Source organism: Ooceraea biroi, chromosome 11 (assembly GCF_003672135.1).
Source record: "Ooceraea biroi isolate clonal line C1 chromosome 11, Obir_v5.4, whole genome shotgun sequence".
Taxonomy (NCBI): Eukaryota; Metazoa; Arthropoda; class Insecta; order Hymenoptera; family Formicidae; genus Ooceraea; species Ooceraea biroi.
In genome coordinates this window covers 13399104-13424666 of record NC_039516.1, presented here as the reverse complement: position 1 = coordinate 13424666, position 25563 = coordinate 13399104, and the positions used below count along the sequence as shown (strand labels likewise).

The window sequence follows — 25563 nt, the reverse complement described above, 5'->3', positions numbered from 1 at the left end:
CGACATCTCGAATTTTTCGGTGCCGCGAGTCGAGAAATCGGTGTCGTCCCTCGACCGTTGGGCGGGTACGGCAAACCAGCACGCCGCCGGACGAGCCACCCTACTTTTCTCGGGGTGGTTTACTTCTCGAGACCACCTAAGCTAGTCGCGTCGCGTCTCTCGCTCGGCTCGGGCCGAGGGTTTAGATAACGCGATTACGGCGGGTGCGTATCCTCGGATAAACTCATTCGGACGGATTCGTAGCCGAGCGTGTGCTCCTCCTCGTCGCGGTGACTCGGGGGGTGGTCGCATATGGTGCGGGGCCGTGCCGCGTTTCGCGAACATCTCCCTCGGCAGAGACCAGTGTTTTCCGAGCAGTGCTTTCGGCGGGATCCTCGATCCTTCTGTAGAAAAGTGAACCTTTCCGTAAACTCACTGTGCGGTGCGGATCACGATCGATCTCGATCTCGAAGTAGATCTCGTCGTGCTCGGTGTTGAAACGCTCGGGATCAAACGCGGTACCCTTTTCCCGTTCCAAGCGTGCTGCGCCGCTCAAAACGAGACGAGAAACATTGACCCAGAGTAAGACCTCGCCATGCCAATCGCTCGGAAGTGATCATCCATTCATACATGTATCGGCTTGCGTGACAGTAACACTGACGTTTTACATTCATGAATTCTTTAGGGCTGCGGAATCAATAGGGCAGGCACAATGAAATGCAGTCGCAGACGACGCGTGCATCCATCGTGATCGTCCGCGCTACAACCACACCTTAACTTAACGCCTTGCACCCTGATTGATTCCGATTGATTGGCAATGAAACTTGGCGCGATTTAATTGAATTTTCATTACGACGTCCTTCGCTCGGCAGAATAGCCGCTTAATTATTTCGTCGCGATCGAGATAACGCGCTATCATCCCGCTTAATCTGTTACACAATCGTTGACACGTAAGCGCCGAAGCAGCGAAACTGCGGTCCCGCAGGTCCTGCAAGTTCGCAGGTTCGTTGTTTATCTATAAAAATGCACGCGGGATTTTCCGCGTTATTGACGAGGGGTGTACGTGAGAGTTTTTCAGCATGCGGGGAATTCGAAAATAACCGACGATAGACGGAGAAGCGAAGGATATCGTTTTTCGCTAAAACAACGTGCGCCCGAGTCGTTATTTTTCCGCGGGTGCTACACGTACGTGCACGCGCAAGTCCGTGTGCGTGTGCACGTATTTCAGGGTGCGGGGAGGGTATCATTTATGTACAACATCTTGAGCTACTGCACGCGTATCAGGCAATAACTAATCGACTATTTGCGGTCCAGTGTCCGGGATGTCTTAATTTAGCGCTCCGATTGCGTGCGTCCATGAGCCCTTATCTCTTCCCGTTTAATTTGCATTTTGATATACTTGCTAGTTGTACACGTGCAGGTAACAGTAATTAAGTAGCAAGTAATATTTGCGCAAATAAGCGTACGTATAATGCGAATGTTGTGGCTGCAAAGAGCGCAGGCACGATTTATACGCGTTTATAGTGGCAGGCAGAAGAGCTGTTAACCGTACACTGATATTTTCATTCTCGTTTCATATCGAATATCATGAACGTGTCGATTAATTATGCATGAGATTCGCGCGTAATCATATAATAATCACGTGCAGAAAAGCCTTTTTCCAAGCGAGCATACCGCGAACGTTTGCACCTCGATTCGGCATTTAGTTTCTCATTGGGCGGAGCTTCCGTCTCTATCTCGCGATCGGCATCGTCAACATGTTTTTCCGGTTTTACGTAAGATTATTGTAACGCTACTATCGCATGTGCCGTCGCTGTTATGTCACCTTGGTCTTGAACGTAATCCGCCAATTTCGTCGGCGGTTCCGACGCCCTGATAGCATCGCGATATGGTCCCTATGCCACATTCTTTTGGTATGGTGGATGATGTAAATGATAATCTTGATGCAAATGATAATATTAATAGATTTACGATGTTTACGATGTGTATATCAGTTATTGCGTTAATCGCGATGCAAGATTAACGATCTCAACAGCAGTCTCGTTCATTAAAAATAATCTCTCGAGTCATCGCAACCTTTAAAAAGACTTTTCTAAAAAGAGGCATTGCATAATTAGTCGTAACATTCAGATACACCCAGGCATACGCTAAATATATCGATACCGATGACAGGTTTAAGACCGATTGATATCGCAGTCGGAAATCGTGAGGCGAAGATCGAATCGGAGGACGCAACGTTTCGCGCGATGTCTGCGGACTGCAATTGCAGTTCCGGTCACATCGCACGAGAGCTTTGAATTCCCCCGGCTCGACCTCACATTAGGTCCGTTCTTTTCAACTGCATTTTATTATACTTTCCGCACTCTAAGTGAAACGGTTGTAGTTCACGCTTCGCGGCAGAGAGAAACGAGAGCAGGGAAAAAGAAAAAGAGGGAAGAGACAGAGAGAGAGGCGTAGACAAGTGCGGAAAGTGGCAGCTGAAGGGAACAGACCTATTATAATCCACGATAACAATCTGTCGCCTGTCCCGCCTTTCAACCTGACAGCTCCCAATGATAATGACAATATTCGCTATGCAATTTTCGCCTCGCCAGAAACCGAGATTTATTTCGCTGACTTTAAATCTTCCCATCGCGTAATCTGATAACGAATTCCACAAGAAAGTAATGATCATTTTTGCTCGAATCATCTCGTATTCAAGAAAAATATTTGTTTGGGATGCGCAATGCTCCGCGTTTAATCACGATCACGCGACGAATCGCTCGCCTATATGCGCGGTGTTCCATTAGAAAATAGAAAGGGGGTTCGCGCTGGTTCTCTCTGCGGTGGTATTCCGGAAGAAGGAATAATGCACCGAACCCGATCCGATTCGCGTCTTGAAGGTGTTGCTCCGTTCTTTGACGCAAAGGTGAGGCTTTAGTGCGATACTATAAAGGGTGTATCAGAAATCGCGTACGCTTTCTCCCAGTCGCGGATTTTCAAAGGCTTTAGAGTCGATCTGCTTTTAGCGCGTGGGAACCTCGTCGGGGATTTAAGATTAGGTATATTTTATTCCACTCGCTTCCGGCTTCCGGCTTCCGGCGTTACAGCGCGGCTCTCCCCCCCCCCATTCAGCGTTCTCTATTTTCTATTTTTATATGTAGAATATATATTTTGCATATGTATATAACTGAGAAAAACATGTGCATACATATATACACGTTATTCTTGGTAGCTTACTTAACATAATTTTTCATTTTGCTTTTATTGCTTTCAGCCTGAGACCGATATAAAAGCCCATAATGCGGCATATTAAAAAGCGATCGCGCAGATGTTGTCTCGAAAGAAATATTTGCCGAAAGAGAAGTCAGCTCCGAGAATCCACCCTTAGATCGATGCAGATCGCGAGCGGAGAACGCGGAACTTCCGGTGTGTATCGACGAGAAATACCTGGCCGCCGACTATGTGTTCTACTGCACCGAATTAGGTTGTACATACATTCACCGTTTTCTCTTAAGAGCATCCCCCGACCTAGTCGCAGCAACCGCCGTAGCGCGGCCGATATAGTCCGCCTCATCGTCAGGTATGGCGCGCGTTAGAAGTAATTCGATCGACATGTCCCATTTATGTCTACTCGCGGGCAAAATGTAATAAAAGCCGCAGCGGTAATAGCGAATGCCACCTGTTTCACCCTGTGAAATGGAGAGGTGCGCGCGCGCACGCGACAACGACGACGAGGATTGATACGACGACTTCTTTTTTTAATAAGAGTCCTCCTTTCGAGAAACCGACTTAACGTAGAATGTGCTACTTCTACAAAGGATAGGCGGCGTGTATATACGTGTAAAGAACCCTTCGGATCTTCGGCGATCGTGCCAACATCGCTTGACTAATTTAGTTCAATTTACGGGGAACGCACATTCGATACGGTTCGTTGATTAGTACAGTTAAATATTAATCAGACCGAAAACGAAATTTTCCGTTTTCCTTGTTCGTGACGCGAGCGAAAATGTGGGCTGCGCTGTACATTCCGTAAATTTGATTTCCTCCGGCTGGGATTTTCGCCCCTTTCGCTCCGGCAGCAGGTGGAGACAAACGTTTAACGTCCGCGGAAGTAGCGCTTTGTATTATTACGCTCCTCCGCAACCTTTGCGAGCAAGGAACAAAGAAGCGTTCTTCATTAACGAAATATCAAAGGTTATTAACGGCGGTCTCGGTACACCATGCGGTGCCCGGTGGACTTCGATTTTCGAAACGCGGTTGCCCCACGCTCGGGGAAGAATCTTTCACAGCGTTCCGGCAGAACGCGCGCGCGGGTTCTCCGTTAAACGTTAACAACGATCGCGCGCACGATCGGGCTCGTAAAAATATGCACGGCGCAATTTACGCGCGCGTTTACGCGCGTGCAAGGGTGAGGAATGTGTGCACGTGTATACCCATAATAATATACACGTATAATATAAATGTATATGTATGCACATCTTTTTTTTCATCGGCAAAAAGAGCAGCGTATCGGAAAAATGTATTTATAGTTCAACTGTAGCGCCGGGACAGCCGCAATAGCGGCCGGCTGTAACGCCTCGTAATAAGCAGCGAACACGTACATAAGTGGATCACGACCTTCTGCTATTTTTTCCGTTTAGTCATTAATATGATTTATGCTCCCGCGCGCAGGTTTGGCACTCCCGGTGCGTAATGTGCCGGCGCGGCGCGGCGTCGTTCATCATCAAAATCGCGCGCAGGTTTGGCACTCCCGGTGCGTAATGTGCCGGCGCGGCGCGGCGTCGTTCATCATCAAAATCGCGCGCTTCCGCAACCCTTATACGCGCCCCAGGCTCCCTCCGTAAAGCCTCCGATCCACGATTGACTTTTCGTTAAACGGCGCGACTCCGACTTACGTTAGCCGTGCCGCAATCTATCTCGGATCACGTATCCCGATATACGTATCCCGTAATAAAAGAAGCGGCGCAGGTCGACCGAAATCGATAGCCGATAAAAGTGTTTACATTATTACACGCGGATGAAACATTATTTTTATATTTTCCGCGGGACGCTGCATTTGCGGAGCCCTTCTCTTATCCGGCATAAATATCATTACGGCACCGAATCAGCAGCCGTCCGACGAGGCGTCGCTAATACGGAAAACAACTTTTTCCATTACTTTCCACATTTATTTATTTATTTAGCCGCGTGAATCCGCATCAAACTCCGCGCATACGTTTATCAGTTCTCACACTCGGGGAATAATATCCCGCGCGTGTGGGAGCTGAACGCAAAGTCGACTTCGACATCCGATCATGCATTGTGCATTACACATACGTGCCTATATTATTACGTATTATTAGACACGCGTCCTGGTAACGAATAATCGCGCGTGCGACGCACGATATCTGCCTACCTACATACCTACCTGTCCACTTAATGGAGAACACCGCGAACAGTGACGTAAGCGATTTTAATACTCATCATCCATCGTCCATAGAGAGAAGAGCGCGGAGCAGATCTCTTTTAAAAGATCGCTCGCATTGTCCGCGATGAATGTGCACGCGCGTCGCGCCAGTTATCTGCACGCTGCAACCCGTGGCCGTCACTGTCGTTATTTTAAACGGCATTACGGACTTTCTATAATACTCCTGCCACTCGGCGACGCGATAAATGCCAAAGCGAACGCGAGAAGAACCGCGAGCCGTCGCGGCTCGATCACCGTTTTCTGACCGTCATCCTTTATGCTCGATTACCATTCTCGTGTGCGCTCAAATTCGTGGCCCAAAAATTTCAAAGCCCAAATTGTGCGAGCTGGAGAGCCTCTCGAAACGTCACTTGAACGGCTCTCGAGAGCAAGGGATGCAAGGGTTCTTCCCCTAAAATGATGCCGGCATGCTTGCGCGACCGCTCCATCACTTTCGCCGGCTGGGAATTTTACACGGTTCTGCGATGCCTGAAAAGCGAGAAACGCGGCAAACGCGGTTGATCCTCAAGATCAACCTGTAGCTCGTAGGGTCCCCGGCAGGCTTCGTTAGCATTCCACGGAATCGCGCATATTGATACGATGTAACGTCGTCCGCGATCGTATTAACAAACTAATTAAGGCCAGTGTTTGCTGTACCGAGGCGCGGCCGTTAACGAGACCGCACGTTTCTATGCGTTTCTATATTTATTTATGGAGCAGGTCACGTGACGGTGTAGGGTCAGCCAGCGGTGATTGTTATCCGGCGGCCGTCTCAGTGGCCATCGCGTTATAACGGCTATTCTCCAGCGGATTGGCGGTGACGATGTAACCGTAGCTACAGCATTACGACAAGCTACCTGAAATGAAGCGACGACGCGAACCATGTCGCATCCGGCAGGTTTTCCGGCTGAACGCGTAACCGCCCTCATATCGTGGCCAGAAAATCCACGAGTGTCTCCTGTGGATGGAAACCACTAGGCGTGCCTGGTGGTTAATCCCCCGTGCATTAATCATCGAGCATGCGTGCTCGTGCGAGGTACACGTTTGACGATTAACGGCGAGGATGCGCCTCGAACTGATATTAATCGCTATCTTACGCTGAATTTCACGTGAAAAACGTGATTTCAGTTACTCTTGAAAAATTGAACGGAAATATTTTTTTAGGATCGATGAAAATATTGGTATCGACGGTATGATCAGCTCTCTCATTGAGAAAAGAGCCACGTGGTCGCACTTGATGATACACGAGGCAGCGATAACGGTAATGCCGTTGCCGACTTCTTGGCAAGCATCCACCAAATGCTCTCGTCTCAGGACCACCTTTAACGCTCTGTTGCGCTTTAGTGGTCAAACGGATTCTGCCGCGCGTAAATTTCCGTATCGCACGTGCAACTTCGACGATATTGCCGTGTTTCGCGAAATGTCCGTTGCTGGTCGGGCTACGCGGCAGCAACTAAGAGAAACTGCCAATAAAATTAAGATCGTTAAAATGAGATATTCAGCGTCTTAAAGGCGCCTTTATCAAGAAACTCGATCCCCGACGTAGCTCTCGCGCGAGCACCACGTAAAAGCGAGGTACATGGAGGGATGAACAATTGAAGGCCTCGTTAGACGGCGTAAGGTAAAAATTACAAGCCCGCATCGATTTTCGAATGACGTCCCGTCACTCGCTTCCGATTATCTCGCGGCGGACGCAACGCCGTTCGACCTTCGCAAACGTTACGAGAAGCTCGATACTGAAGTTCGCGCCTACTCGCGCTAGCGTGAGGAGCACACAGCCGCGGAAACATTAATATCACGGCGAATAACAACGGCCAAGTCCGAAGCGCTTTTGTCCACGAGGCGGTAAATGTCGGCCGGCGCGTAACGCCATTGATCCAGATACGTACATCCGCTGTAACGCTGCATCGAGAGTGCTGATTTCTCGACGATCTTCCGGTTTCCCGCGAGAAAAGGAGAACTAATTCTGTCCACCACGGGAATCCTGGAAATCCTCTCGAAAAGTCAAACGGGGAGCGCGTGCGACATTTAAATCTCAGCTGAATCGTTACTTATGCATTATACGAAATTATAGAGACAGCCACACGCATGCACGCACACATATACATACATATACAGAAGAACCATAGCGGCTACCTCTCTTTACGTAAATATTTCGTGAAACCAGGGCGCGTGCTTTCCCTCGTTCTCGCGTACGTGTCCAGGCCGGTTGGGATTGACGAGGAAGAACATTAATATTGCCAGTACCGGGCGCTATTCGATATTCGCAAAGCTACCCCCTCGCGCGCACACACCATCGCAAAAGGCTTAAATATCGCTGGCGTTTCTATAATTACAGGCATCGAGCATGCCATGCGCACTTAACGGGGACGTAATCGCGTTGCACACCTGGCGCAACATGCATCCTTCCACGCCCTTGCCGCAGCAGCAGCTCGACCGCCTCGCCAGGGATATCGAATTGGCCGCATTCGATGAGGAATCTGTCACAGTTATGGCAATTACTGAGTACGTTATTTCCCACGTACGCTCCTTCACCTTCTCCTTTCGCCGGTGCCCTTTCGCAGGAAGATAGGGTCGTCTACGTGATGCTCCCAGGAAGGAAAGACCTACGTTCGAAACGTGATCGTCTCCCCTCGAGGAAGAGTCGGGGGAAGCGGATCTCGAGAATTTGTTAGCCACTTTTAATTTATGGCTAAACGTGAAATCCGCGAAATATCTCTCACTCAGGTGAAATCCACTCGAAATCAAATTACGAACGAGCTTCGCTCTTTCCTTTCTGCTGGTTCACGTAGCTATCGGTCATTCCCAGTAAAACGACGTCGACTTCGCATTAATCACGATTAATCAATCAAATAAATCAAGGAACGCTCTTTCAAATTTTCCGCGTCCTCCTCTTGACATCCGAAAGTATTAATTTCTGAAACGTGGGAATTGAAAATTATCCATTAGCGCGTAAGTGCATTCTATTCGCCGTCTCGGGCAGGCCCGTATTTTATATCTCGTCCCATAAATGTCAGTTAATTGTACAAATTAAGTGACTTTGCGACGGCCCTTTCGGATGCACCGCTGCACAGGCGCATCTAATTCGTAACACTCGCAAAATTTCCTACACGTATTAAGGCCGCCACGGCGAAGCGGCGCGCGTTTACGGGACAAGTCGGCAGGCTAAGTGAAATACGTCCGTAATTGGAACGCCGCCCTCACCACCCTTGACACGGGGGGTGCCTCGCTGCTGTGAGTTTGCAGCGCGCCGCACTCGTCTCTTCGACGAGGGAGTACGGAACGCGCGGATCGAATTGTGATTCTGGACGATAACAAGCCCGAAACTTTACGCCGACATCTTCCGTGCTCTCTGTTTCCACAATGTTATCCCGTATCCCGTGTAAGACGCGCGTGTTACATCAGCCACGAAAGATCTCGCGTGTTCTCCGCGCATATCCATTCGCCACCGTACCGGAAATGAGGGAATCAGCAAATCTTCTTGACAAACGTACAACGCACACGGTTGCGGTTTTATTGATAGAAATTTTATCAAATTCTCATTCGGTTTATACCGCTTCTACGTTCGCGTTGAAGGAATTACGGGACAGAGATACTCTTGGGAAATTAAAGCGTTACCGAAAAAAGGGTCAACCGTCTGATCATCGATAATCTATTCTCTCGGCTTCTCGAGTCTGCTAAGCGTCTTGCTAACGCGTGCGGGACTCACCTGAAAGTGAAAACGCACCGCGTGTATGTCTCTCTCCCTCTCTCTTGACATTCTTTTTCTCCGCTTGCGTCTCGTTTACGAGAGAGGTGCAATAAGTAGCTCGTTAAGCACAAAGCGCTAAGTTGGGGAGAGAAAGCGCGCGTCTTTTACGCGGATCTAGCCGCGGAAACGGAATGGAAACCCCGCGGCACCGGTTGCGCCTTTCGCGGTCTTCTCCGCTCGGTGGAGTCCCGTGCCGTGTCGAAATGCGACAAAAGAGCTTTCTCTCCCCTTTCCCTCTTTGTTTTCTTTTCTTTTCTTTATTATGCCACTGGAGTATCTCTTGGTGCGCGCTGACGGCGGTCCGAGGATTAAGACAAGTCGTTCATCGCGCGAAACAAGATGCGAGCACTCGAGCCGAACAGGCAGTCGCGAGTCTCGAGTGAACCGAGGGGTGCCGTCGGAATCTAACTTGGGGTTGTAGAGATCTTCCTTCACACATCGCGTGTCTCGACTAATGATCGATGACTACTGACACGATTGTTCTGATTTAATCGCAGACTCGATGTCCCCGCCGAGAGGAGTAAGCCTGGGATGTAGTTGACACTACTTTCCACCTAGCGAGAACACGACGACGGAGGCGGTGGACGAGGAGGAGGAAGAGGACGAGGAGGAGGAGGAGGAGGAGGAAAAGAAGAAGAACGAGGAAGAAGAAAAGGGAAGAGATCGCAACGGTAACATTGGCGGTGGTGTCCCGGCTCGCCGAATCCCGGTGTCCCGCGACGAGGAAGCGTACCGGAAGCGTGGCGTTCGCGCGTTCGCGCGTACGTACGTGCGTACGTGCGTGCGTGCGTGCGTGCGAGCGGGCGTGCGTGCGCGCGCGCGGTCGCGTGGGCGAACGCGCGCTCCATCGGGGTGCAGCATCCGCCGCGCGCATGGTAAAGAGTCACGCGGTCGCCAGGGTGGGTGAGGGAGAGGAGGGCTTCGCGGAGGTGGCGGTACCCCGAAGATCGTTGGAATCCGAGGCGAGAGCTCGCGGGAGAACTAGACGTACGATCGCCCGCGCGAATCGGTAACCGTATCGGTCGCAAAGTGCCAGAACGAGGGTAGGTAAGACACTAGAGCGACTTCCGGGGACGCGACGAGGGATAACTAGTAGAAGAGAGAGAAAGAGACAGAGAAAGGAAGAAAAAGAGAGAGAGCCAGAGAGAGAGACAGGCCGTCAGACATGAACGTTACTCCGACGGTGGAGATACCCAGCAATGACAGCTACAACATCAGCAACGGTCTCGACTGCGGCGGTGAGCCCCATCAGTACGGCGTATGGGGGCGTGTGATGATAGTGGTGGTCGCCGTCTTCCTCAGTCTTACCACGGTCCTCGGCAACATAATGGTCATGATATCGTTCAAGATCGACAAGCAGCTGCAGACGATCTCCAATTACTTCCTTTTCAGCCTGGCGGTGGCCGACTTTGCGATCGGCCTATTCTCCATGCCCCTGTTCACGTTGTACACGGTGCTCGGTTACTGGCCGCTCGGGCCTCACGTATGCGACACGTGGCTAGCCCTCGACTATCTTGCGAGTAACGCGTCGGTCCTCAACTTGCTCATCATCAGCTTCGACAGGTACTTTTCCGTCACGCGGCCGCTCACCTATCGAGCCAAGAGGACCACTGTCAAAGCCGCAATCATGATCAGTAAGTGCCAGAATATAGTAAAATGTAGTAAGTAGTAGTCTAATTTATTTATATCACAAATTTATACATATATATACGTATGTTTCTTTACAAGACTCGTTGGCATTTTATTATACGCGAAATTTTCAACGTTACGCGCTTCTGTGTTAGAATATTGAAACATCAATATTAATTATTTCAATTAATATTGAAGTAATTCAATTTCGTTATACTGAACAATGATGTTCGATATACTTTAACGCGAAATCGTGTAAAGTTAATTTCATTGAACACGCATTAAATATTCGTGGAAAAATATCCAGGGCAACGTTAATCGGTTTCTTGCTTCCAGCATCCGCCTGGGGTATATCGCTGCTTCTTTGGCCACCCTGGATCTACGCGTGGCCGTACATCGAGGGTCAAAGGACTGTGCCGAAATCCGCGTGCTACATCCAGTTCATCGAGACGAACCACTACATCACCTTCGGCACGGCCATCGCCGCGTTTTACCTCCCCGTCACCGTAATGATAATCCTATATTGGCGAATCTGGAAAGAGACGAAGAAACGGCAAAAGGACCTACCGAACTTGCAGGCCGGCAAGCAAGACGCGAGCAAGCGCAGCAACTCGAGGTGGTAACTAACATTTTCAACTGTTTCTCCCTTCGAACTTGTCGTCAGCACGTCACCAAAAACGCAATTGAAACCCCTGCACAAGAAAGAGATGGTAACGCATTGACCGCTTGGAAGATCGACACTCCCTGGTTTGTGACGTAACGTAGACATGCACCAGTGAATGACCGATTAAGGAGTATCGTTAGATTAGTCAATTTTCTTTACCCTATCAATAGTATTTTATTTTCGTAATTTTACCCCCTTTTATAACTGGATATTTTATAACCGAGTATAAAAGTCAAATGGTTCTGACTCGATTCTTTCGACGTTTGGTTTGATCTTGATTCTTATTAAGAATATTCTTCCTCTCTGAATCCCGTTACTTATATCACGAGAAGTTTCCTGTTTGTTTTAATCTTGATTCCGAGAGGAATATTTTCTCGCGGACTTACATAAGCGTTTAACTTACGTAGACTTACGCGGCGTGTGCTTTTCGATAACGCGAGCAACTTCGCAATTGTCGCGTGGTCGAAAGGATCAGGGATACGATGCGGGATACTCATTGTTACGTTTTCCGTAGCGACGAGACTTTAGACATGGAGGAGTGTAAGAGACAGCGGAGCGAGTCGAGTACCGGTGAGGAAGCCTCGCACGCCACGCACATCGCCGTTTCCTACATTGATAAGCACTATCCGCAATATAAAAGCGTAAGTACAATCACGCTATGAGCCGGAACGAGATTACACCAACGGGGATAATAACTTTGCATCACGCGCGCTTCAATTATTCTCTTTATAGATCTCTCTTTATAAATGCCGTTAAAAATTGTAATTTTGTACCCGTATAACTCCTATCAAAGCGTCTTTGCTTTTAATTTTCAAGCGTAGCGTTTATTATCTTGGTACATACAGAATTTATAATTATTTCCAGAGTATTTTAATCACACTGTGCGGGAGGGGAGGTTTTCGTATAAAGTTATATATATTTATATGTGTTTAATAAACATTTATGGTCTACTATTATTTTATGAATTATGTTTCATATTTCTTTATATTTTTTTATTATTATACTACATATATTATGTACTTTGCACGTCTCTTCAGTTGCTCGGAAAGGATTTATTCTAGCATGAATACTCTACATCACTTTAAGAATCTCAGAAGAAAGTTCTGTTATTATAATGCAAAGTTACATCCGCTGGTGCAATTTCAGATCGATCACGGTCGCAATCCTACAACTCCTCCTCATCATCATCTTATAATCTGTTCCGCTTTCGGTGAACAGCACAGGCCGTTGTCCTGGACCTGGCTGAAGTTGTGGTGCATCGCGTGGTGGCACAGCGGACGGGACGATGAGGACGACGACGAGGAGATCGCGGGACAGGAGAGCAGTCGCACTGGGGCCGGCTACGAGGAGACGCTCACACCGTTGTCGGCCGAGACGCCGCTTCCCAGCACGGTATCGCGGTGTCCTTCTCTCAGCGCGATACAGACCACGGGAGTCACTCTGGATAAGGTCGCGGCGTTTCACGAGTACAAAAAGTCGGCGCGGTCGACCGATCTCAAGACTATTTCCAGCGATTCCGTACGTAATTCTCCTAATGCATTCCATGCCGGATATCATCCCGCATTATGCGAAACCATTAGAGTTATTTCGTTTCTTATACTTTACTAACGTTATCCGCCATTGAATAAATTATTTTTCATTGATTATTATCGTCTAAATTAATGATTTTTGATGTTAGAACTAACACTACGCTGCGCCTGGTTTATTTCCAGGTTTATACGATTGTGATCAAATTGCCGAGTAACGGCGGTAAGTATAGCGAGGGGCCGACCATAAGGATGATCCACGATGATTCCGTGACGACCCAGCTGCACAGCATGATGGAGGACAGCGAGGACGACGGCGGTGACATTAGCGGTGGCCGAGACGGCGCAGCCACGAAGGGTCTCCGTCTCGGCCCTGGCACCGTGTCAACCTCCTCGACGGCGGTGATGAGGAGGCCGTCGCAGATGCCGGACATCAGGATGCCGCTGAACGCGAAGAACATACCGAAGGCGCTGACCACGGGCAAGGGTATACTGAACAAGCAGCCGAACAAGAAGAAGAAGAAGCTGCAGGAGAAGAAGGCCGACCGCAAGGCCGCGAAGACACTCTCGGCGATCCTGCTCGCGTTCATCATCACGTGGACTCCGTACAACATCCTGGTACTCCTCAAGTCCCTCACCGCCTGCTCGTGGTACATTCCGCAGGAGCTTTGGGACTTTTTTTATTACCTTTGCTACATCAACAGTACTGTGAACCCGGTGTGCTACGCGCTGTGTAACGCGGCCTTCCGCCGAACCTACGTGAGGATTCTCAAGTGCAAGTGGCACAGCAGAAACCGCGGCGGCGCGGTCGACCGGGGATGACATCAGTAACCGATGGTATGCGTGCGCCTCGCTTTCTGCGCATCGGCGACCCACCCCTCGCGCTATCCCAATATCCGCACCCAAGAATCGGGGGTCAACGACCATGCGCGCGCGCACGCATATTCTGGCGTATACATGCACCGAAGCGACTCTGTATCATCGTTGTCATCATTGTCATCATCATCGTCATCGTCATCGTCATCGTCATCGTCATCGTCATCAGCGTCATCATCTTATTCTCACTCGTATTATTTACTGTACGGTTTACTTTCCTCCCTTTTCACGCGTTTCCTAGAGCGCATGAAGAAGTGGAAGCGGGGAGACCGGCGATTCAGGCCACCATCGAGCTTCGCGCATGCGATCCTCCGCATGTACAAGTACTACGGATTCAGCGTGCGATCGCATATGGGCTCTCCCCTTTGGATCCTGATCAACGGATCGTTCGCAACGTCGGTACCAATACCCGCGGATCAGCGTGTCGTGATTTGGCTTCGCTGCGAAGAGGAGTAAGCGGAGCTAACGGTTTCGAATTCACCAGGATGAGAGATTAACCCTTTGATGACCACGTCCTTTTCGTGCCGTGCGATCGGCTGCATTTTTCACCGAAAATTGATTAATCGGTAATTACGTTAGCAATTTGGTTATCGACGTAACGTCGAACTTTAATGCTCTCTCTCTCTCTCTTCTCTCTCTCTCTCTCTCTCTATCTCTCTATCTCTCTCTAACGTAATTATATTAGTTTATAATTACATTGGTGTCTATTAACGTATATAAAAAGAGTTAATGACGAATTGCGATGTACCCTTGTCGGAGGGTTAACGACGTAACGCAGAGCGACGTAAATGGGTCCGTAATTGCGTTATGCAGAAGACTGTAGGAACGACACAACGGTTTGTTTGTCTATAATTTGTCCTCTCGGATAATCTCGAATTTCGACGTTACCTCGCGTATCGATTGTCTATATCGGTCCACGTAAATGTTTAACGCGGCAGTGGTTCTTAACGTTTTTGGGTCGCGGACCTCCTCGATAGACCGAAGGTTCTCCGCTCGATCTCGATCAGAGTTCTGACTCCCTCAGTCGAACAAATCTGATCGGAGCCTTTTGATTTGGACAATTGACATCAGATACAGACATCGACATGCTGTATGTCGTCTCGTTCGACGAAGAATTCGAGAAAATGCTAGATCTGGGAGACTGCAGGAAAGGCAATGGGATCCGTTTGCGTCGCGATGGGAAGCATGAGCCGGCTGTCGACGCACCGGTCAAAACGCAACGCAGCTCGGTCTCCGCGTTTCAGGAGATAACGCGACGTGGATACTGCCATGAATATATAACGTTCATTAATATCTCTCCGGACCGCAAGTCGCGCGTTCGGGATTATATTTGTCCGGTGCGCTCTCGGAGTCGAGGGTGCACCGGTGCCCCGCGGGTGTGCGCTCGTCATCGCCGTCGCGTCGGAAGCTCAGCGCGATGCCTACCTCCGGGAACGCCTCTTCCGGGAGGGACGGAAAGCGGCGGTGGCGAGTGGCAACGGCGGGCTAGACAAAGAAAAAAAAGCTAAATCGCACAAGAACCTATTTAAGTAAAAGATATCGAAAGGATAACGATAATCTCTGTACGTCGCGCGAAGAATTGTGCGAGAATCGCGACGAGCGATGTGAACACTCGATGTAAATTTTACGACGTAGCGAAAACTGTAAAACTGTAAATGAATGTGTTAAATGTAATAATGCGGGGAAGGGATCGAGGGAGGAGGAGGAACTAGGGTTCGATGAATGCGGGCGAGGCCAGCGAGCCAGAGTACTGAGGAAGCGGGTAATTAGCGATTAGGACAAAAAGCATGGAGGGATTAACGGTAAATCGAATTCTTCCGTAAAACTAAAATAACATTCTAATTATACGTGCCAAACGAAGCTTTAAGAGATTATACCAAGATTATACGGGGAGACGAGGTGCAGCGGAAGGGAGAAACGTCGTAGCGCGCTTTCGAGGCTGCCGGACAACGGCGGCCGAGGAGCTATAGTTAATAAAAGAAAAGAAAAAAAAAGCAGAAAAAAAGGAAAAATATGATATAAACTAGGAAATAAAGTAAAAGCACTGTGTCGAGCGATACACGACTCTAGCGATCGAAATGGCTCATAAAGTAATCAAAGTCAATCGTACGCGCGCCGACATGCCTATAGCGACTTCAAGACTGCGTGCCCTCCTCATTTCGACGAACCTCGCGCGACCTCACTCAGATTATATAATACATAATTTATTATTTTTATAAATCGTCGCATCCTCGACAATCGTCGTAGAGGGATACAATCTTTTTATCGCACAATTGTCATTCCGATATTTATTAAGTTTGTCATATTTTGCGTTCCGTTTCCCATGGACCATGCAAGTCACCACGAGGCGTCAAAAGTTCATCGCGTTCATCTAGAGACTGCAGACTTCGCGCGCGTGCGCGCGCTTTCTCTCTGTTTCTTTCTCTCTCTCTCTCTCTTTGTCTGTCAGTTTTCTTTTTAAGAAAATGTTCCGTAGGTGTGTTCTCTCGTCTCTCTGTGTGCTCTTTGCGTACCGCTCATTCACTCGTTACCCCAAGCGAGAAACGTATATAATTAATCGCTGCTCAAACGACAGCGACGTTCCTATGTACGCGTCGGCACGCGTGCGCTTGTACCTTGTACAAAATACCCACGCACACTAAACACGCACTCTCGCGCGATCAACATACACATTTACACACAGGTGCAGTGTCGCGAAAAGTGGAAAACTCGCGAAAATACGTTTGCAGGGCCGCCGTCGGCAGTCAAGAGCGCACTGTCTCCGTTTTTCAGCCGGTTTCGGCTACTGATGCTGATGATCATCACGACGCGAGCGAGAGAGGTGCCTCGTGCGACTTTTTTCACCCATCCTGCACACGTATGACGGCGAGACAGATACTCGACGACGACAGCTAACGTTGATCATGAATACACCTAGGTACATCGAGTGTGAACGCAGCGATCGTCCTGCATCGGCAGCGATAATTGAGTAGGCGAGTACAATTAATCGGTGTATGATTTCGACCCGTTATTCGAGCACCTTTTGATACGGGGATCTGTTGCTGATCAATTTCGGAGGCCGCTATGCGAGCAATTACGCTACCGCACGCAGCTCCCGTTCGCTAATGTTAACACGCTAACGTCTCAATGTTTTTTAAACATAGTAAACCAATAATCTAAAAGCATGCCTCTTCTACCGTAGGTGCCGCACGATTTTACGGGGAACCAGTTTCCTTACGTTAATTACGGCGTCTTGCGAGTGACCGTAACTGCGCGCGAGATTTGTTTGCTGCTGTAAATATTAGAGAAGCAACGCAAGGCAGAGAAGATGCATCACGCGTAAGGAAATAAGATGTCTAGGATGCACGTTAGCGTAATTCCTCGCGTTCCCCGGCATTTTTGTGCGCGGTCACGCCACCGAACTTTATGGGGGAAGGAAATAGCGTAGGATTCGGTGATATTTTTTTACCTTTATAGTTGAATCCTCCCCTCGCGCGCGATTCGATCTTGCGCGACGCACTCGCAGACTACGCGCGAATCGCGTCGGATCCGTCGGACAAAATCGCGACGACGACGACGACGATGCGATTTTTTAAAAATAAAAACGACGCGAGAGCTTGCGCGAGAGCGCGACGAGAGCCACAAGTGTGACACGATGCTCGACAGTTCTTTTCATTTGTATATACGCGCGTGTACCTGCATTCTTTCTGATGCGATATCGACAAACGTGTATTAACGTTTCGCGAGTTTTTGTTAAGCTTGCATTTGCCGGATACATTTGCGATTCCGTGAATGAGGCCGCCGAGACGCGCGCGATCGCGTCGACGCGAATTATTACGACGATGTGAAAGAGGATCCTGGCGTAACTGTGCTTTACAAACTTGCGGGTTTCCTACTTCCGACGTAACTAGAATAAAAGTTAGGAATTAAGGATCTGGAGTATCAAGCGGATCGTTCACTTGAGAAGCCAAAGGAACGTGCCAAACGATATCGGGGATCTTGTCTAAATGATATTATAGGCGCACTGATCGATTATGTCGCAGGATTTGTTTCGCTCTTTCGATACAAATGAGATTGTTACATACCTCGGAGGATAAACGCTAAAACTATCCATATGGCAATTAGAGTATGGCAAGAAATTGTAGTATTAAATACAGAATAAGTACGGCTACCTTGTCGCGTGTACGAGTTTACACACTTCTTTCTCGAGAAAGAAAGACGCGCGCGAGGAGCACGCGCGGCGTAACTTTGGGGATATATTCTAGAAATTCGTCTTCAACAAGCGAAGTTGCATCGCGCGGGCGAAGAGTTACCTCCGAGTCTATAGGAGAGCGTTCCCTCGCCGTGCGCTTACCGTGAATTCTTTCTTTATTCGATTCCACCGCCAGAACATATCTTCAAAGTTCGCGTTGCGAGATACGCTCCCGGCAAGAGATGTGTTTCTTACAAAAGATCCGTAAAAAAGACAAAAACGACGTGAGAGAGAGACGTATCGAAGAGTGTTAGTCGCGATTAAGTTACAGATTGCACAAAGATCTATGCATCGCTCCGGAGCGCGCTCCGGCTGGATGTTGGATTTCTAAATCGAGACGCGGAATTGCTAACGCTAAAAAAAAAATACGACACGACACGAAAATCGATGGAAGCTGCTGCTTCTACTATGCTATGTAACGATTAACTGCCTCTCTTTATTTATCTATTTCCGTAGTATCACGTCGAGACGCAAGATAACATACACGACACATACGTTGCGCAAGAACCTTCCTTCGTCGAAATGTATTGAAATGTACAAAACGAATATATTTCACGATCGTGTGTTAAACATAAGATTTAGGTATTTTTCAAGGAAAATCTCAAACATATATAGCGCACACACATACAACACGTACGCTCATACACACACACATACACACGCATATGTACCTGGGTACCCTCTTACGACACTGCACACTCATATATATATATATATATATATATATATATAATATATAAATATATAAATATATATATATACACTTGGAATATATATATATATATATATTATATACGCGTACGATGCGTGCTATTTATCTCAAAACGAATGTTCTCGCATAAAAGCGTATACCGAAGAAAAACGAAACGATGTACGACTTTTTTTAATCGTAGATTATTGTAAACACCGATGTAATCAGTCTATGTTTATATACGTGTTTTATATTAATGAGAAATTTATGATTCGAGAGTATGTATAAAAAAAATGCCAAAGAGGAAGAAAGAGAAAACAGAGTGAAAGAAATAAATGCGCATATGTGAGTGAGTGAATGAGTGCAAAAGAAAAAAAAAGAGAGAGAGAAAGGAGTTATGAAGATAAAAACAAAAAAACGAATGAGCGTGTAGAGAATTGTATAACGCGATACTGATAGAATTTGGAAGAATATACTCCGTTGTCTGTGACAAAAGGCACACTTGTGTGGCACCGTCCAAACACCGCCGATCAGGCTCGTAGGCTCCCACTTCCCCGGAATCTTTCTCTCCGAATAATCCCGATTTTTACTATTTTTACGATTTTTATTATTTTTACTATTGCAAAACTAATTCGGCATACGAAACAGGTTCCCCGTTCCCACCGTATTGTACCTTTCCGGACTACGCGTCCGTCTTCCGAAACAAACTTTCCGAAACTTCACTTCGAGTCCTTGCCGTCGTTCTCCGTGGACTGCCCCTTCCTGCGTGGTAACTGTAGCGTGATAGGTTGCACCGTGTCCTGATGCTGCTTCCTAGACTGGCCAGTCGGATGTCCGGTGACAGAGGAGGAGGAGGAGGAAGAGGAAACGGCAGCGGCGACGCCACCACCGCCGCCGCGGTGAAAGGTAATTTTCAGATTCGGCACGTGTTGCTCGGTGCCAGCCCAGTCGAAGTTGAAAATTGGCGCCTCTGAGTGCAGAGTGTCCGAGTCGGGCGTGTTGACTGGCGTGGTCGGCGTGGTGATGTATGGACTGAGCTCCTGGTGAACTACATCAGGCACCCTCTGCAGCGCGTCCGACCATGCCGGGCTGGCGCCCCAACTGTCGGTCAGGGTGCCGGTGTCCGGCGGCGCCGGTTCTGCCGTCGAACCAACCACGGTTGGGGGTGGTGCGATCAAAGCCTTCGCCGGCAGCCGCTTGTGCAGCAGCAGACCGCCGCGTTCCGGGCAGCAGTAGTCCCGGTCGAGGTCGGTAAGGTGGTAATACTTGGCCGCGGGCACTGATAACACGTCCGCACATCCGCTCGCGTACTGCGCGCCATGGCACTGCACGAACTTGGCCCGATAGCCAGCCAGGTGTAGCGAGCTCTTGTGGTACTGCTTGTGATGGTACCTGATCGAATCGTCCAGGACGTGTTGCTGCTGCTGCTGCTGACCAGCGATCGCACCGTAAATGTTTCTACCCTCGTGCTGCTCGGCGCCGCTTATCGACATGTCCACCGGCTCTGCGTCGTCCCGCAGGAGTCGCCTGCCGGGATAGTCCATCGATTGCGCTGCCGTCTTCGCGGATCCATGCGACTCCGTCTCAGACCGGTCTGCTCCCATTGATGGCGAGTGCTGAGCGTTGACGTCATGCGAGTACGTGCGGACGTAGTCCTGGCTTTGGCTGGCGCCGGTAGATCCCGTGGAGGGATATACGGCGCCGCGACCTTGTCCCCCGGGACAGAGTCCGTAAGTGAACTTCGCCTGAGACGAATACTGGTACAGCCACGAACTGGAGCGCATCACTTCCGCCTCCTTATCTCTGCAATTATTATAATATATTATTATAATTATTATAATCATAATTCTTATATGTTGATTGAATCAAGAAGACATGAAGAAGCGTCACATACGTCAGGACTTGATTCGTGCAAACGATGATGGGATGCTGGCATTCGTCGGAAGTGTCCTTGACCTGCAATACGCAGTGGACCCAGAACCACCTCCCGGAGCGGCTTTGTAGCCTCAACAGAGCGGTAGTCGAGCGCTCCTGATCGGACTGGATGACTAAAATTATATCGCATATCCCAATCCATCATATAGATGTAAGATAAATGACAGAAATTTCGAAGAAACAAAGAATCTTCCTTAAAACAGAGATTAAAATTGAAGAACTCTTCATGACGATTTACCAGTCTGATGCTTGCAATAGGCCGTCCTTATGGAGTCCCAATGAAGTAGATTATACCAGGATACGTTGACCAGCTCGGCACGAGTGTACTCTAGATGACTTTCCGCGCTGCGAGAAAAGAAAACGGATTTTCCAGAAAGAATTCCTTCCTCGATTTTTTCACATCGTTTTGTAAAAATAAACGTTACGTTTTGTCGATGTGCAGGTACTTCATGTCCATCGAGTGAATCGTGGTGAAGATGTTCGTTGCACCCTGGACAATGCTCTCTCTGGTCTCCGGCAGGACCACTGGAGTGCACGAGGCCAAGAAGACGAACTCATTGCGATTGCAGACCGGGACGAACGGCAAAAAGTGACCCTCTACGAGGACTACCTGTGTGATTAAAGTCAAATAATGCGATATCCGCGAGAGAGATGGATAATTCCAAACACACGATTGCGAAGTATGTCGGTCGGTCGCCTTAATCACCTTTTGATCACCAAATCGTAGTTGCCTGCGAGAATTCCTCGACACGTTGATGCGACAGAGGAACAATCTTCTGTCACTGGGGACGGGACTGTTCCTGGATAATTGGGTCTGCACGACCATGTGATCCTGCTTGTCAATCACGTCGTACACGCTGTCGCCGTGAATGAGCAAATCTTCCTGAAAATCTTTTCTCTTATCATGCGATTCATTTTGAGTCACTTTCAGCTCTCTAAGCACCGTTAGTCGATGCTGTTATTTACGTTACGCTATCAACGAGATTACTTTACCATGGAATGTCCAAGATAATCCGCCGCATTTTCCGATATGTATAACAATTTCCCTTGCTGCGTCATCATCATGATGAAGCCGGACATCGCCTGGAAAAAATACACGAGGTGCACATCCCAAAAACAATTGTTGTAAATAACGAGTAAAAGAATTATAATTGCAACAAAAATAATTAGAAATTATTAACATAAATAAATTGGGAATAGTTACTTTTGAGAATCCTATGTTAGGTGTTGGAATATTCGAGGATTCGGATGGACAGTTTTTCAGCGCTGAAATGAAAACAGGAAAATCAAAGTACATGGAATGAAACACAACATGATGAAAAACAATGATGGAGAAGTTAATGTTAAATATTGTAAAATATATTAAATATTTTATTACTGATAATATTTGGTAAGGACAACATATATACATATGTACAACATTATACGTTGAACAAAGCAATAAATCGCCACCGATGCGTCGTAATGCGGGTTTACTGCCGACAAAAGTGCGATATACGCTATATATAAGATATTGCGCTATTTCCGTTTTTATTTTACGCGACGCGAAAATTCACAAGCGCATATTCGATAACATATCGGTTTATCGCGGTTATAAAAAAGAATGCCTTCAGTCATATTCTCTATCGATTCCCTACAAACATGGGTGAGTTGTATGCAAATCTGAGACAGTGCGAAAAGTAATAGTAGCGCACATTCATTGGCAAGCATGATCGGTCTGTAGTAAGAATATCGACTTTCACCGATGATAATTGTCTTTTTGAATATTAGTTTGCAATAAATCTTGCGATTGTATACTTTTTTCATAGATACGACTACGACATTGTGCCTCAACAGCTTGGTTCCATGCTGCTCTTACGCTTCATTGTGTCTGAAGCGTTAATCGCGTATGATAGCGCGCGCGGGCATTCGACGGTTCGAGAAGAAAGAGAAATTGCCCATTTCAATCTCATGGTTTTTCGCGCGATCGCCCGCGCGCTCACCACTCTGAACACTCGGGGGTTCCCCGAAAAAAGTAAAGGGGAGAAAAAGACGTACATTGCGAACGGAGAAGGAGAAGGAAAGGGAGGAGGGTAAGGAAAAATGCATATGCTAATGCAGCACGGCAGCGTTTACTAAACTACACGGCGCTACATGGGACTGTAGTATCCGATACCGCGAGACAATGAGCGCGAGAGAGAAAGCGAGAGGGAGCGAGGGGGCGGGAGAGGAAAGGAGAGTAAGGGGGAAGCAGAGGAGAGCGGAGAAGAGGAACGCGAGAGAGGAAGGGAGGCTGGAAGAACGGACGGTGGAGCGAAGGAACGAGAGAAAGAGAGAACGATAGAGTGAGAGGGGCGACGCGAGATGCGGGGAGGAGGAGTGTGGGTTACAGGAGCGTGAGAGTGTTGTTGCAAAGGCCGACAGGTCAGCGGATCACCCGGAACTCGCGCTTAGACTCCGCTGAGTTTGAACGCGCGCCGGCCGATCTTGCCTCCTTGCATCGCTTCGCTTTGCTTTGCGCTCAGCTCGCCTCGCCTCGTCTCTCGGTCTCTCCGCTCTCTCCTCTCCTCTCTTTCTCTCTCCCTACGCTCTCTCGAATCTCTTTCGCTGCTGGTACCCACTGGGATACCACGTTCCCCGCCGTCTCCCTACGTCTACGAGGAGTTTTCAGCCGGGTTACCCGACAGACTCCCGTGGTCGAATAGAAAATCTCCTCTGCGCGGATCGTCAGCCGATTGCAACGACGAAGCGAGGAGGGATTGATGACCGTGCTGCGAAAGTGCAGGAAAGAGTCGTAGCATCGTTCTCCAAATTTGGTATCTCATATTGTAGGAGTTAATTGACGCTCCATTCAACAAATCTTTGATTAATAATGCCAAATTTGTCTTTCATATCGAAAGACATTATTATCAAATTCAGGATTGTTGATTGCCAAGGAGATATATTTTTAATTTTACATATCTCTTTCATTTTACTTACTTATTACAAAGTAGTGCTTTTATCAATAGTAATATTGAATGCCAAAAGGATTAAAAGTATTGTAAGTTTTTATAAAAATTTATTATTAATTTAAATAATTCTCGTGCAATTTATTAATGTCAGTCAGAATGTTTGAAGTTAATCTGCACAGGCCATCCTAATTATTACGAACATTACCGCCGCATTACGTCGAGTACTAACATGTTCTCTCTAAAATATCAGAGTACAGAGACGCGGGCAATTGCACGGCACAAGCGCTTGCCGGCATTGAAGTCTCGGACGATGGATATGAATTACAGTAAAGATATAGTAATCGCGATACCGATGGACTCGCTTTATCGCTTATCGTCGTTCCGTGCTTTATGCGGTAACAAGTTGTAAAGCGGAAACGCGGCTTACGTATATTATGTATAAGACAGCTTCTTCAATATTGTAACAAGAATAATTGAAGAATATCGATCTTTTTTCAAATGACTGTAATATGTTATGTATGTGTGGAATGTATTATATATAGTATTATATATTAAATAATGTACAAAATCGAGTCAAATAGTTAACGCTACTATTAGATAAATTATATTATTAATTATATTTATATGTACGAGTCATATTTTGAGGTGATAATTTTTTCCTAAAGATCCTTTTACCGCGCAGAGAAAAATCGCCGCCAACGGATTTAAAATGCGCAAGAAGAATTAAAAGAAAGGAAAGGAAAACTTGGAAAATTAAGTAAGTATATACAGATTCGTGTACCTTGCTGAAAGTAGTTGGCTTTTCGCAGGAACACGCAGACCAAGGCCATAAGTTGCAGCTGGGAAAGCCTCTGGCGTGTCGAGGGCGGCAACGGCAGTAAGTCACGTAGATTCGCGATTTCGGCGTTTATCAGGTCCCTTCGAAGTTTGCTGGCGCCTTTCGTAGACTTGCTCGCATCTATCCTTCAAGCACACGCTGACGTTACCGTTCTGCTGCTGCACGCACGTGCGACACGTGCGTGTCGCGTTATACAACGTCATGATTTTTCGCTTAATTCATTTCGCAAGTGAAACCGCTTGGCAACACTCATTATTCACTGCAATATCTCATACTCTGCGAGGAACACTTTGAATCCTCGCGGGACATCCGCAATGTCTCTGGACAATCGCGAGGGTAAACTCACCCCCGAATCGCGCAAGGAAGACCAAGAATTCTTCATTTCGATCCTCCATTCAATCAAATTCCTCAAATTTTTTCAATGATACCCTTTTAATAGTCAAAAGTTATTCCAAAGAGGAGATCGATTTTCTTAGCTCATTTTTAACGCGATACATTTGGAGCGGATGACCCTCGCCGAAGCATAGCTTCAGCGACGATGACGACGGCAACAACGATGACAACGGAGACACTATGACAACGACGATGACGATGACGGTGACAAGAAGGATGCTGGTACCACAGCCGTAACTTACCGACTGAACATATTTCGGTGGCCAGGAAGACATCAGTGGTCGATCACCGGTGGACAACGAGCGGGAGGACATCCGGGTCGGCAGGTTCTCGCAAAACTACGGCTACGATCTAACATCCGGGTCATAACGCGCCACTACACTGAACACGTGGATGGACTGGCGGAGGCTGGTTCTCCTACCACCACCAACATCGCCACCACCTCCTCCTCCTCCTCCTCCTTTTTCTCCTCCTCCACCTCCTCCACCATCATCTCCTCTTCATCGTCCACCTACTACTCCTTCGTCTTCGCCGCTACCCTCCCTCTCACTCGCGCCTGTCGTGTACTAAGGCCTCTCCTCTTCCTCCGCGCCGGTTAATCCCTCGGTCTCGCTTTTACGCTTACCCGCGGTATTTATTCGCTCGCTCTTAGGTCACGATCGAGCGCCGGAGCCCTGTCCCTCTACCACCAT

At 47.9% G+C, this 25563-nt stretch overlaps 2 protein-coding genes across 2 annotated transcripts in view; one reads left to right on the top strand and one right to left on the bottom strand.

Annotated features, from left to right (window-relative positions):
• The window catches only part of LOC105277968, a 23984-nt gene extending 4906 nt beyond the window's left edge, over positions 1-19078 (top strand). Inside the window, 9 exon segments of the mRNA XM_026973516.1 lie at positions 3279-3518; positions 3520-3541; positions 7746-7912; positions 9717-9887; positions 10284-10792; positions 11124-11403; positions 11966-12092; positions 12670-12969; positions 13164-19078. Coding sequence (XP_026829317.1) covers positions 3279-3518; positions 3520-3541; positions 7746-7912; positions 9717-9887; positions 10284-10792; positions 11124-11403; positions 11966-12092; positions 12670-12969; positions 13164-13799 — 2452 coding nt within the window. The 3' untranslated portion in view covers positions 13800-19078.
• LOC105278013 (neuronal PAS domain-containing protein 4) lies at positions 18492-25563 on the bottom strand. The gene is made up of 10 exons (XM_026973515.1): positions 25558-25563; positions 25259-25382; positions 24422-24598; positions 21915-21976; positions 21704-21793; positions 21417-21593; positions 21136-21320; positions 20949-21055; positions 20670-20823; positions 18492-20578 (listed from the first exon to the last, which is right to left on the bottom strand). Exons 1-10 carry the CDS (start codon positions 25561-25563, stop codon positions 19495-19497), a joined length of 2166 nt encoding a protein of 721 aa, XP_026829316.1. The 3' UTR covers positions 18492-19494.

Excerpts from the sequence above, each read along its gene's own strand:
- LOC105278013 (XM_026973515.1), bottom strand. Across the intron at positions 21,794-21,914 it reads CTAACATAGGATTCTCAAAA|GCGATGTCCGGCTTCATCAT; the intron begins GTAACTATTCCC and ends TATTTTTTCCAG. Across the intron at positions 21,321-21,416 it reads TACGATTTGGTGATCAAAAG|GTAGTCCTCGTAGAGGGTCA; the intron begins GTGATTAAGGCG and ends TTAATCACACAG.